This window comes from Mastomys coucha, unplaced genomic scaffold, assembly GCF_008632895.1.
Source record: "Mastomys coucha isolate ucsf_1 unplaced genomic scaffold, UCSF_Mcou_1 pScaffold2, whole genome shotgun sequence".
Lineage (NCBI taxonomy): Eukaryota > Metazoa > Chordata > Mammalia > Rodentia > Muridae > Mastomys > Mastomys coucha.
The window spans coordinates 25858769-25877078 of record NW_022196902.1 but is presented as its reverse complement, the minus strand read 5'-3'; the positions used below and the strand labels follow the sequence as shown (position 1 = coordinate 25877078).

General features: G+C 35.6%; 1 protein-coding gene across 1 annotated transcript in view; it reads right to left on the bottom strand.

Annotated features, from left to right (window-relative positions):
* Trdn (triadin) overlaps positions 1-18310 on the bottom strand; it is a 413724-nt gene that overhangs the window by 321289 nt on the left and 74125 nt on the right. The window contains exon 5 of the mRNA XM_031380731.1: positions 11060-11119. Within this exon, the coding sequence (XP_031236591.1) occupies positions 11060-11119 (60 nt within the window). The remainder of the gene's footprint in view (positions 1-11059; positions 11120-18310) is intronic.

Sequence of the window (18310 nt, the reverse complement as noted above, 5' to 3'; positions counted from 1 at the left end):
CCTGACTACCACCAGCTGTGGACCATGTATTCAAATGCATGCACTAAAAGAGGCATCTCATGTGAACCACCGCACAGCTTGGTGGCTCTCCACCATTTTGCACAGCTTTACAAACTCATTAGTCCAGTAGTTTCCCTAAGCTGTCTAATGGTATGTCTAAAGGTATATAATGAAATTTAAATGCACAGACTCAATGCTAATTACTAGTCAGTGTAGTAGGACCTTAGTCCTCTCTCTTGCACTGGGAAAAGACAAGACATCTTGGGAGTCTAGAAAGGTCATTAACTCAATATTAGTTCTAAGAGTACTCAACCTTCTACCATAACTATCCAGAAAGAAGCTTCACAAATCATTGCCCTGACTTGCAAAAGTCAATCCGAGGTGATCTGTCAATTACCTTCACTGGAAAACATCACTCAGGAAAGTTGTCTATTGCAGAGACTTTATAAACACAAAACGTGCTTAAAATTTAAATAGATACCATGTTCTCTCTGGCCATTGTCTAGTTAGGATAATCTTTTTGTGTACTGTGTAAAGGTTGTTTTTATATTATTCAAGTGAAGATTTCTGTATCAGCAAGGAGTTGAGTATGGTTGATATTTTTATTAGATCATCCCCTGCCTGAGTATTTTGAAACCATTCTTCTCTATCACACCTGATTGGTTCAAAAAGATGCCAGGAGAAGAAGGGTCTGACTTCCAAGAAGAGATAGGAATTCTAGGAAAGAATCAGGTGCAGGAATTTGCCAGTGAAATATGGAGGAAGTCAGATGTGCAGGAACAGAATGAGAGGTAATGAACCACAGGACAGGGGTGGATTCATATAAACATGTTATGAAGTTATACAAATTAGTTGAATTCAAGCCTAATCAATAAGGCTTAAGCTTTCATAAATAATAAAAACTCTCCATGTCATTATAGGGAACTGGAGGGTAGAGACAGTCTATTTAAATCTAACAAATGATAGATACTCTACTCTGGGGTGGCAGTTTGGACATTTTCTAATTTTATCTCTTGAGAATGCTACCTGTTTACTCAGTATACTCTAGGCACCTGGTCTAAATTATTTCGGTAGAAAATGCCAGGACCAAAATGCTAAAAGAGGATCCTAGATGAGACTCACGTGACAACTCACTCTCTTTCAGCCCTTTAAAAATAAGTTCTACTTTAACCATACTATAAAAAATAGCACTTATACTATCGGTTAGTGTAAGAAACTATATGTGGAATTCATTTTGAAAACAACTGGTAGAATTTTAATTCTGTACAACCATAAAAATAATCAATACACTTACAAAAAGATCAAATAATCATACTAGAAATAGGTTATTGAATTCAGATATTTAACAAAAATGGTTTGCTTCTTTTTTTCTAAGGGATAATTTATAATTTTAATTCAACATGTTACTTTTGACTGCTTATGTCTCTTAGGAGCTGGCATTAGAAGTATGTGTAACCCTACCCCAATTCTATATACTTTCAACTTGTTTTTCCTTGAAGGTTAAAGATCTTGAAAACAATATTAAATATGTAAATATGTAGTGGTTGTTTATATTTCTTTAGTAGATAATTGTTTAATTCATAACCTTATTTACTTATCAAATAATTTAAAACTAGATAATTTGACTTGGGGTACTTAGTTTAGTATACTTTTACTGATTCTTAATAGTAATCTCTATGAAATGTACAGTCATCAAATGTTTTCTCTTATTCTTTAGGATATATTTTAAGCTTTCTGAGTACTAATTTCAGTGTGCCAAATTTCCTAACTTCACAAAATCCCAGTTCTTGGTTTGTTCCCTGAGTAACTGGAATCCAATTCAGAAACTCTCTGTCTATGTTTACATCTTAAAAGCTTTTGCTTATACTTTTTTGTATTATTATCAGAGTTTCTGGTCTAACATTAAGGTCTGGTATATTTGAAGATAATTTTTGATGTAGTATGAAAGATACAGATCTGATTTTATTATTTATCTGTGGAAATATAGTCTATCTAGCATCTCTTTTGGAAGAATTGTCTTTTTTCCAATACATGTTCTTATACACCATTGTTGAATTAGATGTGTGTAGATTTATGAGCACATTTCTGTGTATTCTATTCTAGTCCATTGATCTACATGTTTATTATTATTATTATTATTATTATTATTATTATTATTATTATTATTATTATGTCCATACCATGATGACTTTGATGCTATATTTCAGCAATTTCATTTGAGATGCTCCCAGCATTGCTGTTTCTGCCTAGGACTGTTTTGACTAATCAGGATCATTTGTGATTTTCCATGAATATTAGGATTTTTCTTTTGAGCTCTGTAAAGAATAATGTTGGAATTTTGATGGCTATTGCAATTTTACAAAACTATTTGTAAAACCACGAGTGTGAGAAGTCTTTTAATTTCATGTTCCCCCCCATCCCCCACCAATGGAACATTTTCCTAATTTATTTCATGGTAAATTCACTATTGGCATCGAGAAGAGCTACAGGTATATTTGCTAATTTTCTATCTAGATACTTTGCTTGCTGTCATGGATTTCTCATCCTGAGTGACTATAGACTCTAACCATGAGCCACAACAATGAGAAAATACCTCTGGCACACTAGTGGATCACTTCTAAAAGAATCATAAATCAAAAGTGGCATGTCACTGCATGCAGAACATCATATATTTCAAATACCCTCAGCCTGTGGTCACATGGCTACCCAGTAGCATCCAACATAATAGACAGTGTATTTATTGAAGATCAGGACACTAGTCATTTTCTGTCATCTGATGTGTTGCTCCAATTTCTCAACAGACATTCTTGTACCTGAAACACTCAAGAGCTGGGGGATAAAGAATGCTTGCTTATCTCCATTTGCATATTTATTAGCTCATTTAACTTGACAAGTACACTTTATAAAAATCTTAGATTTTACATAAAAGCTGTGCTACAAGACCATTTTGACCTATGAAAGCTTTCATTATGAACTGTCACCATTTTATGGAAAGAGAATTGTTCATACAAATGTGTTAAACCATGCTGCTTGGAACCTTTCTTCTATTGTGGGGAACTCATTGCACACATTCATATCTGAGTTAAGAACATTTAGTAATCCAGGGTGAGTTACATTATGATTGTACTGACTCAGTGCAAGGTCACAGGAATGTACATTGTCCAGGTTATAATTGCAGAATAAATTCTTACTTTCCTATGGGGAAAAATTACCAAGGCTAATTTAGTTTGAAGGCAAATGTTAACTAACATATCAGAGCTTATGCTTAAAGTGATAATAGATTTATATTAACAGGTTTATTATTTGGGGGATTAACTCTTTTTTATTAGATATTTTCTTTATTTACATTTAAATGTTACCCCTTTCCTGGTTTTCCCTCAGAACCCCCCCTACCCCCTATCCTCTTTCCCTGTTCACCCACCCACCCACCCACTCCCACTTCCTGGCCCTGGCATTCCCCTAGACTGGGGCATAAAGCCTTCATAGGACCGAGGGCCTCTTCTCCCATTGATGACCGACTAGGTCATCCTCTGCTACATATGCAGCTGGAGCCACGAATTCACTATATGTATTCTTTGCTTGGTGATTTTGTCCCTGGGAGCTCTGGTGGTACTGCTTGGTTCATATTGTTGTTCCTCCTATGGGGCTACAAACCCCTTCACCTCCTTGGGTCCTTTCACTAACACCTCCATTGGGGACCTTGTGCTCAGTCCAATGGTTGGCTGTAAACCTCCACATCTGTATTTGTCAGGCACTGGTAGAACTGCTCAAGAGAGCTACAACAAGCTTCTGTCATCAAGCACTTGTTGGCATCCACAATAGCGTCTGGGTTTGGTGACTGTATGTGGGATAGATCCCCAGGTGGGGCAGTCTCAGGATGGTCATTGCTTCAGTCTCTGCTCTACAATTTGTCTCTGTAACTCCTTCAATGGGAATTTTGTTCTCCCTTCTAAGAAGGACTGAAGTATACACATTTTGGTCTTCCTCCTTCTTGACTTTGGTTTGTGAATTGTATCTTGGGTATTCTGAGTTTTGGGGCTAATATCCACTTATCAGCGAGTTCATACCATGTGTGTTCCTTTGTGATTGGGTAACTTCACTCAGGATTATGTGTGTTCCTTTGTGATTGGGTAACTTCACTCAGGATGATATTTTCTAGTTCCACTCATTTGCCTACCAATTTCATGAATGCATTGTTTTTAATAGCTGAGTAGTACTTCATTGTGTAGATGTACCACAATTTTTGTATCCTTCCTTCTGTGGAGGGACATCTGCTTACCTTCCAGCTTCTGGCTCTTATAAATAAGGCTGTTATCATGATACCAATACCATGCAGTTTTTATCACAATGCTCTGTAGTACAGCTTAAGGTTGGGGATGGTGATTCCACCAGAGGTTCTTTTATTGTTGAGAATAGTTTTTGCTATCCTAGGTTTTTTGTTATTCCAGATGAATTTGCAAATTGCTGTCTCTAACTCTGTAAAGAATTGAGGTGGAATTTTGATGGCAATTGCATTGAATCTGTAGATTGCTTTCGGCAAGATGGCCATTTTTACTATATCAATCCTGTCAATCCATGAGCATGGGAGATCTTTCCATCTTCTTCAATTTCTTTCTTCAGAGACTTGAAGTTCTTGTCATATAGATCTTTCACTTGCTTAGTTAGAGTCCATGACAAGGTATTTTACATTATTAGGACTATTGTGAAGGGTGTTGTTTCCCTAATTTCTTTCTCAGCCTTTTTATCCTCTGTGTAGAGGAAAGCTACTGATTTGAGTTAATTTTATACCCAGCTACTTTGTTGAAACTATTTATCAGGTTTAGGGGTTCTCTGGTGGAACTTTTGGGGTCACTTAAGTATACTATCATATCATCTGCAAATAGTGATATTTCAACTTCTCTTTTCCAATTTGTATTAATTTGATTTCTTTTTGTTGTCTAATGCTCTGGCTAGGACTTCAACTACTATATTGCTCTTTCAAACTCTAGGGAGGGAGGGAGTGGGCAGCTTTGTCTAGTACATGATTTTAGGAGAATTGTTTCAGGTTTCTCTCCATTTAGTTGGATGTTGGCTATTGGCTTGCTGTATATTGCTTTTACTATGTTTAAGTATGGGCCTTGAATTCCTGATCTTTCCAAGCCTTTTATCATGAAGGGGTATTGGATTTTGGAAAATGCTTTCTCAGCATCTAATGACATGATCATATGGTTTTTTCTTTTAGTTTGTTTATATAGTCGATTGCATTGACAGATTTCTATATATTGAACCATCTCGGTATCCCTGGGATGAAGGCCACTTGATCATGATGGATGATCGTTTTGATCTGCTCTTGAATTCGGTTTGTGAGAATTTTTTTGAGTATTTTTGCATCGATATTCATAAGGGAGATTGGTCTGAGGTTCTCTTTCTTTGTTAGGTCTTTGTGTGGTTTAGGTAATAGAGTAATTTCAGCTTCATAGAAGAATTGGGTAGAGTACCTCCTGTTTCTATTTGGTGGAATAGTTTAAGGAATATTGTTATTAGGTCTTCTCTGAAGGCCTGAAAAAACTCTGCATTAAACTCATCTGGTCCTGGGCTTTTTTTGGTTGGGAAACTATTAATGACTGTTTCTATTTCCTTAGCAGATATAGGACTGTTTAGATTGTTGATCTGATCTTGATTTAACTTTGGTACCTTGTATCTGTCTAGAAAATTATCCATTTCATCCAGATTTTCCAGTTTTCTTGAGTATAGGTTTTTGTAGTAGGATCTGATGATTTTTTGGATTTCCTTGGTTTCTGTTGTTTTGTCTCCCTTTTCATTTCTGATTTTGTTAATTAGGATACTGTTTCTGTGCCCTGTAGTTAGTCTGGCTAAGGGTTTATCTATTTTTTTCTCAGAGAATAAGCTCTTGGTTTGTTTGGTTCTTCACATAGTTCTTTTTGTTTCTACTTGGTGAATTTCAGCCCTGAGTTTGATTATTTCCTGCCATCTTCTCCTCTTGGATGTATTTGCTTCTTTTTGTTCTAGAGCTTTCAGTTGTGCTGCCAAGCTGCTACTGTATGCTCTCTCAAGTTTCTTTTTGAAGGCACTCAGAGCTATGTGTTTTCCTCTTAGGGCTGCTTTCATTGTGTCCCATAAGATTGGGAATGCTGTGGCTTCATTTTCATTAATCTCTAAAAAGTCTTTAATTTCTTTCTTTATTTCTTCCTTGACCAAGATATCATTGAGTAGAGCGTTGTTCAGCTTCCACATGTATGTGGGCTTTCTATTGTTTTTGTTGTTATTGAAGACCAGCCTTAGTCTGTGGCATATGATAGGATACATGAGATATTTCAATCTTTTTGTATCTATTGAGGCCTGTTTTGTATTTGTTGAGGCCGATTATATAGTTAATTTTGGAGAAGGTACCATGAGGTGCTGAGAAGACAGTATATTGTTTTAGGATAAAATGTTCTATAGATATCTGTTACATCCATTTGGTTCAAAACTTCTTTTAGTTTCACTGTGTCTCTGTCTAGTTTCTGTTTCTATGATCTGTCCATTGCTGAGAGTAGAATGTTGAAGTCTCCCACTATTATTGTGTGTAGTGCAATGTGTGCTTTGAGCTTTAGTAAAGTTTCTTTTAGGACTATGGGTGCCATTGCATTTGGAGCATAGATTTCAGAACAGAGAGTTCTTCTTGGTAGATTTTTCCTTGATGAGTATAAAGTGTCCTTCCTTATCTTTTTGATAACTTTAGATTGAAAGTGGATTTTACTCGCTATTAGAATGGCTACTCAGACTTGTTTCTGGGGACCATTTGCTTTGAGAATTGTTTTGCAGCTTTTTATTCTAAGGAAGTGTCTGTCTTTGCAACTGAAGTGGGTTTCCTGTGTGCTGTAAAATGTTTGGTCCTGTTTATGTATCCAATCTGTTAGTCTATGTCTTTTTATTGGGGAACTGTGTCCATTGTTATTTAGAAATATTAAGAGAAAAAAATTGTTGCTTCCTGTTATTTTTCATTTTATTTTATTTTTATTTTTTGGATTTTTGAGACAGGGATTCTTTGTATAGCCCTGTCTGTCCTGGAACTCACTCTGTAGACCAGGCTGGCCTCGAACTCAGAAATCCACCTGCCTCTGCCTCCCAAGTGCTGGGATTAAAGGCAGCCACCACCGCCTGGCTGCTTCCTGTTATTTTTTGTTGTTAGAGGTGGTATTATATTTTTTGTGGCTATCTTCTTTTTTGATTTGTTAAAAGGTTATTTTCTTGCTTTTTCTAGGGTGTAGTTTCCCTCCTAGAGTTGGAGTTTTCCATTTATTATCCTTTGAAAGGCTGGATTTGTAGAGAGATATTGTGTATTTCATTTGTCATGAAATATCTTGTTTTTTCCATGTATAGTTATTGAGAGTTTTGCTGGGTATAGTAGCCTGGATCAGCATTTGTGTTCTCTTAGAGTCTGTATGACATCTGCCCAGGATCTTCTGGCTTCCTTAGCTTCTGGCGAGAAGTCTGGTAAAATTCTAATATGTCTGCCTTTATAAGTTACTTGACATCTTTTACTCACTGCTTTTAATATTCTTTCTTTGTTTTGTGCATTTGGTGCTTGGTTATTATGTGATGGGAGGAATTTCTTTTCTAATCCAATCTTTTGGTGTTCTGTGTGCTTCTTGTATATTCATGGGCATTTCTTTAGGTTAGGAAAGTGTTCTTGTATAAATTTGTTGAAGGTATTTTCTGGTCCTTTAGTTTGGAGAGTTTGGTTCTCTTCTATATCTATTATCCTAAGGTTTGGTCTTCTCATTGTGTCCTGGACTGGATGTTTTGAGTTAGGATCATTTTGCACTTTGCATTTTACATTTTCTTTGGTTGTTGTGTCAATGTTTTCTATGGTATCTTTAGTGCCTGAGATTCTCTCTTTTATATCTTGTATTCTGTTGGTGATGCTTGCATCTATGACTCCTGATCACTTTCCTGTGTTTTCTATCTCTAGAGTTGTCTCCCTTTTTGATTTCTTTATTGTTTCTATTTCCATTTTTACATCCTGGATAGTTTTGTTCAATTCCTTTACCTGTTTTTTTTTCTTGTAATTCTTTAAGGAATTTTTTTTCCTCTTTAAGGGCTTCTACCTACCTGTGTTCTTCTGTATTTCTTCAAGGGAGTTATTTATGTCCTCCTTAAAATCCTCTATCAGCATCATGAGATGTGATTTTAAATCCACATCTTGCTTTTCCAGTATGTTGAGGTATCCAGGACTTGCTGTGTTGGGAGAACTGGGTTCTGATGATGACAAGTATTCATTCCTATTTTCTGTTGGTAAGTTCCTTGCTCTTGCCTTTCAGTCTGGTTATCTCTGGTGTTAGATGTTCTTGCTGTCTCTGGTTGGAGCTTGTTCTTCCTGTGGGTCCATAGGCCTGTGTCAGTACTCCTGGGTGACCATCTCTCTCCTGGTGGAATTTATGTACAGAGGGCTCTGGAGCAGCCCAAGCTCTGGGTGCAGATGGCGACCAGAAGGATCCTCTCCCAGCTGTTCCACTGTTCTTGCACCCTGTGTGCTCCTTGCAGCCCAGTTCCAGACAGTTATTGGAGAGAAAGTGGCTATCTCAGTGTGGAGCTGTGGAGTAAAATCACTCCTGGGAGATCAACTGTCTCCTGGCTTGACTTGTGCTCAGCAGGCTATGGAGCAACCTCGGCTCATGGGTACAGATGGCAGACTGGAAGGATCCTGTCACCAGGTTTATTCTTTAACTCTAGGAAACTCTCCTATTCTTCCCCTCAAAGAAAGGCATCAAAATAACAAAGGAGCAAAGTAGAATAGTGAATGTCTTATCAGCTTAAATCATCTAGCATCATAAACTAAAAAAAAATTATCTTATTTTCTATGCCTAAATAGTCAGAATTGAAGTTATTTATGTTCCTCTTTAATATGAACCATTTAACATATTTGAGTGAACTGGATTTTAGAACTCTTTGTTCTCTAGCATTCCATATTGTTTACTTTTCAGTGTTTCTTTGATAACTAAGTTATCCAATCATAAACTCATCATGTATTACTAAAGTCTTTATATTAGTCAGAAGAAGTTTTGTTTTTTGTTGTTGTTTTTTTAAAGGAGGCATTTAGCTGAAGGAGGGAAAGAAGGAAGAAAAGAAAATCACAAAAGAAAAGAAAGTGAAATAGCACATATAATCTAGTTTTTTTTACCACCATTGAAGTAAAAAGTAGATTAAAATATTAATGTATCTTTGCACTCTGTTTATTTATCTCTTTCTATCTACCTAACTCTCATCTATCATGTGTCTGTCTTCTATCTTTCTTTGTCTCTTCATCTCTCAGAATTATTCACTTAATTCTGATGTTCTATGCAAGAAACATATTCAGGTGAGTAATCTCAAGACAGCCTTTCACAAATTTATTTTAAACTTCAGCCAAATCCAGTGTTTTAATTACATGAGACTCACTAGTTTAATAAATCTACTCCACAGCCTGCTGCTGAAAAGTTTTGACAGCAGGATTCTGAGAGCTAGGTCCAACATGCAAATGTGTCCATGTGCATTACTGTAGCTACTCCAGAAGCCTGGCAGTTCATAACAATGGAGGCAGGAAGACACAGCTCAGAAGACCTTTACCAACTGGAACCAACTGAATTCCTTCTTAATGCAGGCAGAGAAAAACAGCCACCTTAGTCATGGTGTCCTTAACAAATCCCTACCCAAGAGCAATGTCCAATTTTTCTGGTCAAAATGGTTAAGAAACCAAAAGGGAATATATACAGCAAGAAGACATTAGCCCTTAAATACAAGCATAGACAAATCTCAGGTGAATAGGCATCAGTGTTTTGATCATGCAAGTTTTGGCTGACCAATCCTGAATTCAAAGATTATGGTTATATATTTAATATCTAAAGTATTATCTGTGTTCATCCCAAAAATTCATACACAAGGTATATTTATAAGCAATAGTATCATGTCCCAACATAGACAAACATTAAATCATAAGCTAATAGGTGTTTCTACTATTTAAGAATGTAATATTTTCAGCTGTTCTACCAATGACAGCTAATCTTTACATTAGCTAATTTTTAATATAAGCCATATTTAACTACACTCACTTTTAAAAATTCTTCATCATGAAGTGCTTGTAATTGAGCTTAGATTTCCACATATCATATGCAAGCACTCTTCTACTGGCCAGCATACCCGTGTTTTCCAACAATTATTATTTACAACAAACTTTTATTATTTTCCTCTCTATCCTCTGTAACTATGATAATGTTGAGAATCTTTCAGCCCCTAGACCATCCAAAATTATGCACAACTGTCATTTTGGAAAATTTGGTCATGTTTAGAAATTTATTCATATTGAATGCCATTGCTTGCTATAAACATATTGAAAGTTTTGTGACTTCATGGATCACCCACAGAAAAATATCACTTGCCAGATGAGCAAGGTCAGGTTGGCTATATTGAAATGCTTTTACTATACGCTCATAGTTTCTGGATTCAGGCTCATACTGATAGAAGGAACCATTAATTACTATGTTGTCACAGTCTATCTACCCCTTGAAGCTATGAAGAAAGCAGGAGACCAGTGATGTAACCTAATGATCCTACTTGTATGCACTAATAATTTTAAAGTCATTCAATGTTATATAAAGTCTGTATTTAAAATATGAATTCCAAATCATCATAGGGAAGGATGAAAGGAAAAATATGTATTTGATAAGTGAAATAATATGCATAATGCTGTTTATTAAAGAAAAACAGTTATAAGTAAAGATTTCCACCAAATTTGAAGCTACTTTTATTTCTTATCAATGAATGTTACACATTCACACCTAGAATTAACTGAAGAAGAAAATATTTATGTAAAGACTATCATAAAAATTAAAAATAAAAATCTTAACCATGTAAATGTTTTTTTTGTCATTCAAATGTACCAAAAAATGGGTACCCCCTCACAATGAGAATGAAGAGGATGAAGGGGATGAGAAGAAGGGAGAGGAAAAGGATGAGAGAGAAGAGGAAGAGGAGTAGGAGCAGGAGAAATTGTAAGAGGAGTAGACAAAGGAGCATCAACATCATAAAATGAAACTTGTACCTTTAGCTTGTATTTTCTTCTCAGGTTTCTCCTGCTTTTCAGCCTTTTCTTTGTGCATTTCTATGGAAATACAGAATATATATTTAAAAAACTGAAAAAATGTAAAATTTAAACCATACCAGTAACTAAACTTGTAAATTGCACAACCATGTATAACATTTTCTCAGAAGGATGTGTTATCTCAAAGGTGGGTAGAGAAAGAACACCAACCCAAACCATCATGGTCAAAATAATTAAAGCTAGCTATTAATTAAAGCAAGCTCTTTTAGCTGTGTCTGTGAGCTGTCCCCACCTGAGGTGGGCTTTGAGGAGTCAGCCTTGGACATGAGGAAAACACGCTAAGGATTGGGGGGGGACTAAATGGAAGATATGGCCATTGAAACAGGTGGAGTTATGGGAATAAAACATAAGCATAACAAATTACTCATAACATCCTGAAACAAAATGGTCATAATGACCTTCTGACCTTTTGAAAACAAAGGTAGGGTTGCAAGATGGTTTTGAAACAAAAGCATTGCTGTCAGTTCCTGGAACAGGCAGTACAGAAACATTTGTAATGGAGGCCAGAAAAGGCAACCCAGCTAGTAGAATATATCCCATATGCAGGCAACAGATTTTGGGATGGTCTCCACTCTAGTTGTCTGAGACACACATGAAGGCCAAGTTGCACATCTGCTACATATGGAGACCTAGGTCCAGCTGGTGTATGTTCTTTGGTTGGTGGTTTGGACTCCGAGAGCCCTAAGGTTAGTTCACTCTGTTGGTCTTCCTGTGGAATTCCTATCCCACAATTCTTCCTCTTATTCTTCCATAAGAGTTCCCAAGCCCCTTCTACTCCTTGGCTGTGGATGTCTGTAAACCAGCTAATATTAAGTAGATGGTTCTGAGCAGTTTGACTAGACTGGAAAACTGTAGAAATAAATCTTGGTTTTCCTGGAAAAGACAGAGTTCTGCCTATGGTTCTCCTCTCTTATTCTCTGTAAAAGACCCCTGAGAAGACATCTAACATATAAATGGTTCTTCATAATCTTCTGAGTGGGTTTCTTTATTTGAGGTCTGAATGAGATATTGGATTAGATACTATTAAAATTAATTTGAAATTTTTATTTTTTTCCTTTCGGAATCTAGTTATTCAGAAGGGTTAAAATGATATACATGGCTCCCACTATGGTCATACAAGAGAATGCTTCTCTAGTCCTCAGGGGAACAAATGTCCATTTTTAAATGGTAGGGCAATCACAGAGGTAAAACTCTTTCAATGAGCTGATTAAAAACAAATTTGAGTTTCTTTTCTGTCAACTTCCTGCTTTCTTCTTCTCATCCAAATCAATAGAAGCTTTACAGAAGATTGAAACTTGGTTATCATCCAAGTCATTAAAATTAGGTAAAGGCTAAATGTTTGAAATAGTCTCCAAATATGTAAAACAAGTAATTTCACTAGATGTTTATTGTTCCTAGAAAGTATTAGTTGGAAACAAAGAGAGAATGAGACTTTTAAAATAAAAATTTATATTAAATATTATACTCATTTCATATGAAAATCATATAAAGGGATTATTGACGATATTTTATTTCCCTTTAGATTAGTGTGTCCACGTGATGGATGCATGTGGATATTCTGCCTGTAGGCCATGCAAATGAATAAAGAAACAGTTCTGAAACTGTTTCATCCTTTCCTTTATGGGTGGATAAAGAGCCCCTCTTCTGTGGGGTTTTCTACTGAAAGCTATCTGCCTGTATAAACACACCCAACATGCCTAGCCTAAGGTATATTATATATAAAGTGACAGTTTCTAACACTGGATACTCTACCCTGGTCCATAACAGACTTCCCTGCAGAGCAGTTTAATAGACGTTTGTTCACCACAGATCAGACTAAAGAAGCATCAACAGGAACTGCTCTGGCTCCAGTTAGCTGTGTGTTTTCAATTAGATGTCATTAAAACATAAAAATTAAACCTCATTTTTAGTACTATAACCTACAGAGAAGTTAGCCACAGTCCATCCTAGAGGGGAAAAACATGGAGATCTATCTCAAAACCTACAATCAAGAACAGCAATCAGGACCCACTCACAGGAATATACTCTGCTTGGTAATTTGCATATGTTTCTTAGAGACACAGAAATGACTACTCAGACATAAAAAGAAACAAAACCCCATTATTTGCAGCAAAATGAGTGAGATACACATAGAAATAGTATAAAGAAGATAAGCCAGTACTTGGCAGCTAAGTATTTTCCATTTTCATTCCTATAAATTGAAACTTCAATCTGAGTAGGGTAGTGTGATGGTTTGTATATGCTTGGCTCATAGGGAATGGTTCTGTTGCGAGGTGTGGCCTTTTTGGAAGAAGTATGTCACTATGGAAGAATCAGTCTTCTCCTCCTTGCCTTTTGAACAAGATGTAGAACTCTTAGCTCTGCTCCTCCTCCACCATGCCTGCCTGGACACTGCCATTCTTCCTGTTATGATGATAACAGACTAAACCTCAGAACCTATAAGCCAGTTCCAATTAAATGTTGTGCTAAGAGTTGTCTTGATCATGGTGTTAGTTACAGCAATGGACACCCTAACTAAGACAGATAGATATTACTAAGAATTGAGAGTGGTGCTAAGATGAAGAGAAAATGCGTATGATTTACATTGCATGCATGAATGTATTGTACTAAACTCTATTGTAAAGTGTGTTAATTCTTTTGTAAAAAGAATACCACTCAAGGATCAGAAAGGCATCTGAGCAAATATTCTCTCTCTAACCTTCCTTAAGGAGATAACTCTAGATCAGTGACCTTCTCTGCCCCTTCCCTGCAAGTGGAAGGCCAACCTCCAGGGAGCGCCTTACCCCCCAGAGACTAGGGTGAGATCCGCCATTTTCTCTCCAGTGAGTTTCAAAGACCAGAGCAGCCAGCCAGGAGGCACAGGCCCCACAGGTTGCAGGGGACTTGCAGGGCGGCAGGGACAGGACAAGCTCTAGTCAGAGATACTAAGAACATCTAACACCAAAAATCAAGAGATGGCGAAAGGCAAACGCAAGAATCCTACCAACAGAAACCAAGACTACTTGGCTTCATCAGAACCTAGTACTCCCACTGCAGCAAGTCCTGGATATGCATATGGTAACTAATTCTGTAATATATTTGCTAAGAATTAATTCTTATAAATATTCATTAAAATATTATAAGCTGGAAAAATTTATAGAAATATAAATACATATTTATTATATATATAGTACAAATGTATATTTTACAAATGCTGAAAATTGTCACAAAATTGTACTGTTTATGGACATAAAATAAAGTAACTGAAAGTAAACTTAAACACTTTTCAAAAGTATTTCCCACAACATAGTTTTAACATTTTCCTTTGCAATGAATACATATATGTTAATGAAATTAATTTAATTAATTAAACTTTTAATTAATTAAACAAATTTCATAATACTATAGTGAAAGTAAGTTTATAAAAATATTATATATATAATAAAATGTTAAATATTAAAACAGCATGTCCATACAACAGAAAAATAAAAAAGACTAAAACTCGAGACAAGGTTTTAAATTAGGTTTGTGTGTTCACCAAGTTTAAAGGAAGGGTCACTAAATTTCAAATGTCCCTAAATCAGTCTTCATTTTGTGCTCTGGATTTTACTAGTGAATTTTATTTCATTTTTTTATTTTTTGCTTAGTCATTTTTTATTGGATATTTTATTTATTTACATTTCAAATGTTATCCCCTTCCTCCATGTCCACCCCAGAAACCCGCTATCCCGTCCCTCCTCATGCTTCTATGAGGGAGCACCCCCACCTACCCACCTACTCCTACCTCCCCACCCTTGCAATCCTCTTCACTGGAGCATCTAGCCTTCACAGGACCAAAGGCCTCTCCTCCAACTGATGTCCCACAAAGCCATCCTCTGCTACATATGTGGCTGGAGCCATGAGTCACTCCATGTGTACTCTTTAGTTAGTGGTTTAGCCCCTGGGAGCTCTGACGGGGGGTGGGGGGAGCTGGGGGAGTGCGGGAATGGGGGGGTGGAGGCAAAGGGGTGTCTGGTTGATTGATACTGTTGTTCTTCCTATGGGGTTGCAAATCCCTTCAGCTCCTTCAGTCCTTTATCTAACTTCTCCATTGGGGACCCTGTGATCAGTTCAATGGTTGGCTGCAAGCCTCCACCTCTGTAGTCCTCAGACTCCAGCAGAGCCTCTCAGGAGACAGCTATATCAGGCTCCTGTCAGCAAGCACTTCTTTGGCTTTCACAATGTCTTTGATCTAATAATATTTATGCATGTGTTTTATATGTATAAATTGTAAAATCCATGCATTTGGTAAATGTATTTATGCTCTTCATCTAAGAAAATAAATATAGATTTTAGAGAACCCATGGCAGGTTTAAGATATACTTTTCGGTGTCCTGAGCAACTTTTAAGTCTCACAATATATGCTGTATGTCCCATTGGCATACCAAATTAGCCAGTAATTAGAAACTTTCAAATTATATAAATTTGGTTTGACAATCCAGCTTGATATAATCCTTAGTTCTGTTGTTTGTTTTGTTGATTCAGAACTTAATGCCAAAGACAATCATCATGCCAGGAGAGTTCTCTTAAGGTTTTCTAATCTTGAGATCTATGAAATTGGGAACTGAATCCACAGGTAGCAAAAATAATAAGACTGACAGAATTAAAAATTAATAGGACTACATTAATGAAAATAGATCTTATCAAATGATATTTTTAATTAAATTAAATTAATCATTATTTGTAGTCAGTTCTCTAAGTTATTTTATAATGTTTCACACAGTCTTGCATATAGTAAGTTATTTTCACCTATTTATGATCATAGCAAAGCTTATTTGGGGTCCTGTGTTTTAATCTTGTCTGAGTCTTATGTGGCCAGATTTAAAAATGTATTCTTTATTTAGGATACTGAGACAATGTTAACAAATTAAAAATTCTATCAATTCAAGATTTCTTACATCTGTTACCAAGGCAACTATCTTGATTTAAGATAACAAAAAATGTATTAAATTGTTTTGAAGATTTAAAATTTCATTGAATGTTTTTATACTGTTTTTTATTTTTTATCTCAAGAACCAGATAAAATAAAATACTTTCTTAAATTCTCTCTTCTTTTACTATTAAAGTATTAATTATAGGAACATTCAATTACTATATGTAAGATTTTTCCAATTTTATTAGGCCACTAAGGATTAATTTTGATAAATGACTAAGCAAATCTAGTATTCTATTTACTGCCTATGAAATAATTCTAAAAGAAACTACTTTCCTGAAATCTTAACAATTATAACATAGTAAATTATATATATATATATATATATATATATATATACATACATACATATATGTATATATATAATACTTTTCCAGCTGTATCAAGAATTATTTTTCAGGAAAGTATACCTTCCACCAATAATGAAGAGCACACAGAGGTCTTTCTCATCCTTAAATCACCACTGTCTATAATTAAGTGAGTCGATACTAGAAATAGTAGTAGGCAGATATCCCAGAGAATTCCTCAGGGATGTTCAAACTTATGAATGTAAAGCAATTTGAGTCTTATTTTGTTATATTTTATTACTTTGGAAGTTAAGCTAAACTTTTTTCTGGAAAAATAATTGTTTCACCATTGCATACTAATGGTTTTTAGAAATTAACTATATTGAAATGCTTATCAATTTATCTACTATTTTCCCCTCTCTTTATCATAAAATCTATAATCTCAGGTTAATGCATTTTTCCACTTTGGGACTTTATTTTCTCTAACTACTAAATGAAGCACCATTGCCAATATACAACCAACCAGACAGATGGAAGTGATTACAAATAATACCGTTTATTAGATAAACACTGATGGAGTTGGGAGACATGAATGAGGTTCTGGCTGGGGTAGTATATGTGCTTCATAAAATTCATGATACCCTGTACTAGATCAATATGGCTGTTTATCCAAGTCATCTAGGGAGATTTTAAAACACATCCTAAGATACAGTCAAATTAAATTAGTTTCCCACAGTGAGGAAATATAGAGGATCTACAATTTAAATAAGCTCTGAGGTAACTTCAGAGCCACTGTTGGGAGCAGAATTGCTGTCCAGATCAATGTTTCTCAAGTCTTAAAGTGGATATGAACTGTTTGAGAAACTTCTGAAAATTCAGATTCTCACTTAGTCAACTGAGATGGATATAAATATCTAAATGGCTTCCAGATGATGTTCAAATTGTTGTCCTTGGATCATATTTTTCAATGTGAGAGTTTTTTTTTTTCCTGGATGAACATCATGATTTAATCTGAGTCAGAAAGTATCTTAGCTGCAAATGAACTAGACTGAATATTAGTAAATCTAACACCTTTGTTTCACAAGTATGAGAACCAAGAGTCACTGGGTCTAAGTGCCTTAAATATACCATGTAAAGTACACAGATACCCTAATAGAAACACTTCTTACTTCTATTGAGTGGGGTTTATCTCAATGTTTACACATGTGAAATGCTCAGCTGAAGAACATTAACTATCATTAATTCTAGTGAACTGGACCCAAGTGACATCAGCATTAATTAAGTTTCTATGTTATCATTCATTCATTTTGTTTTATTTTTCCTCAGTAAGTTATAAACAGTTCTTATGATACAAGGTGAGATAGTCCAGCTGGCTTTTTCTTCTGCAATTATGGTCCTCAGAAGGCTGAGGTCCAGACCATTTTAGCTAGTGACTCAAGAGGAAAATACTTACCCTCAATGTGTTCCATCATTGGCTTAAAAATACACAAAATTCCTTGTCTATGGAATGACTCTGTTAAATGGCAGTAGTTCTTACCCTTGGGAGCTTTCAGAAACATACTGAAAGATCAAAAATAAAACCAACCAACCAACCAAACAAACAAACAAAAAAACAAAAACAAAGCCAAAACCAACCAAAACCAACCAACAAACAATAAAACAACAACAATAAAATACCTTTTACTGAAGAAGTGGAGCTAAATATATAGCTATTTACATCACTTTTTAAAAAGGCATATTTATCAAGATATATAATTCATATTTTAATCAGTATGCACATTCAAAGGAAAAGCCTACTGGCTCTGAGTTGTATTCTACAACTCCAGACAGTCAACTGGCATTTTGGTAACCCATGAAAATCATAGAATTGTTAGTGGCATTTAGTATTCTGTCTCCACCTATACTCTCTTCCACTCACTAAGTAATCTATTTAAGACTTTGCTTGGAGATGCT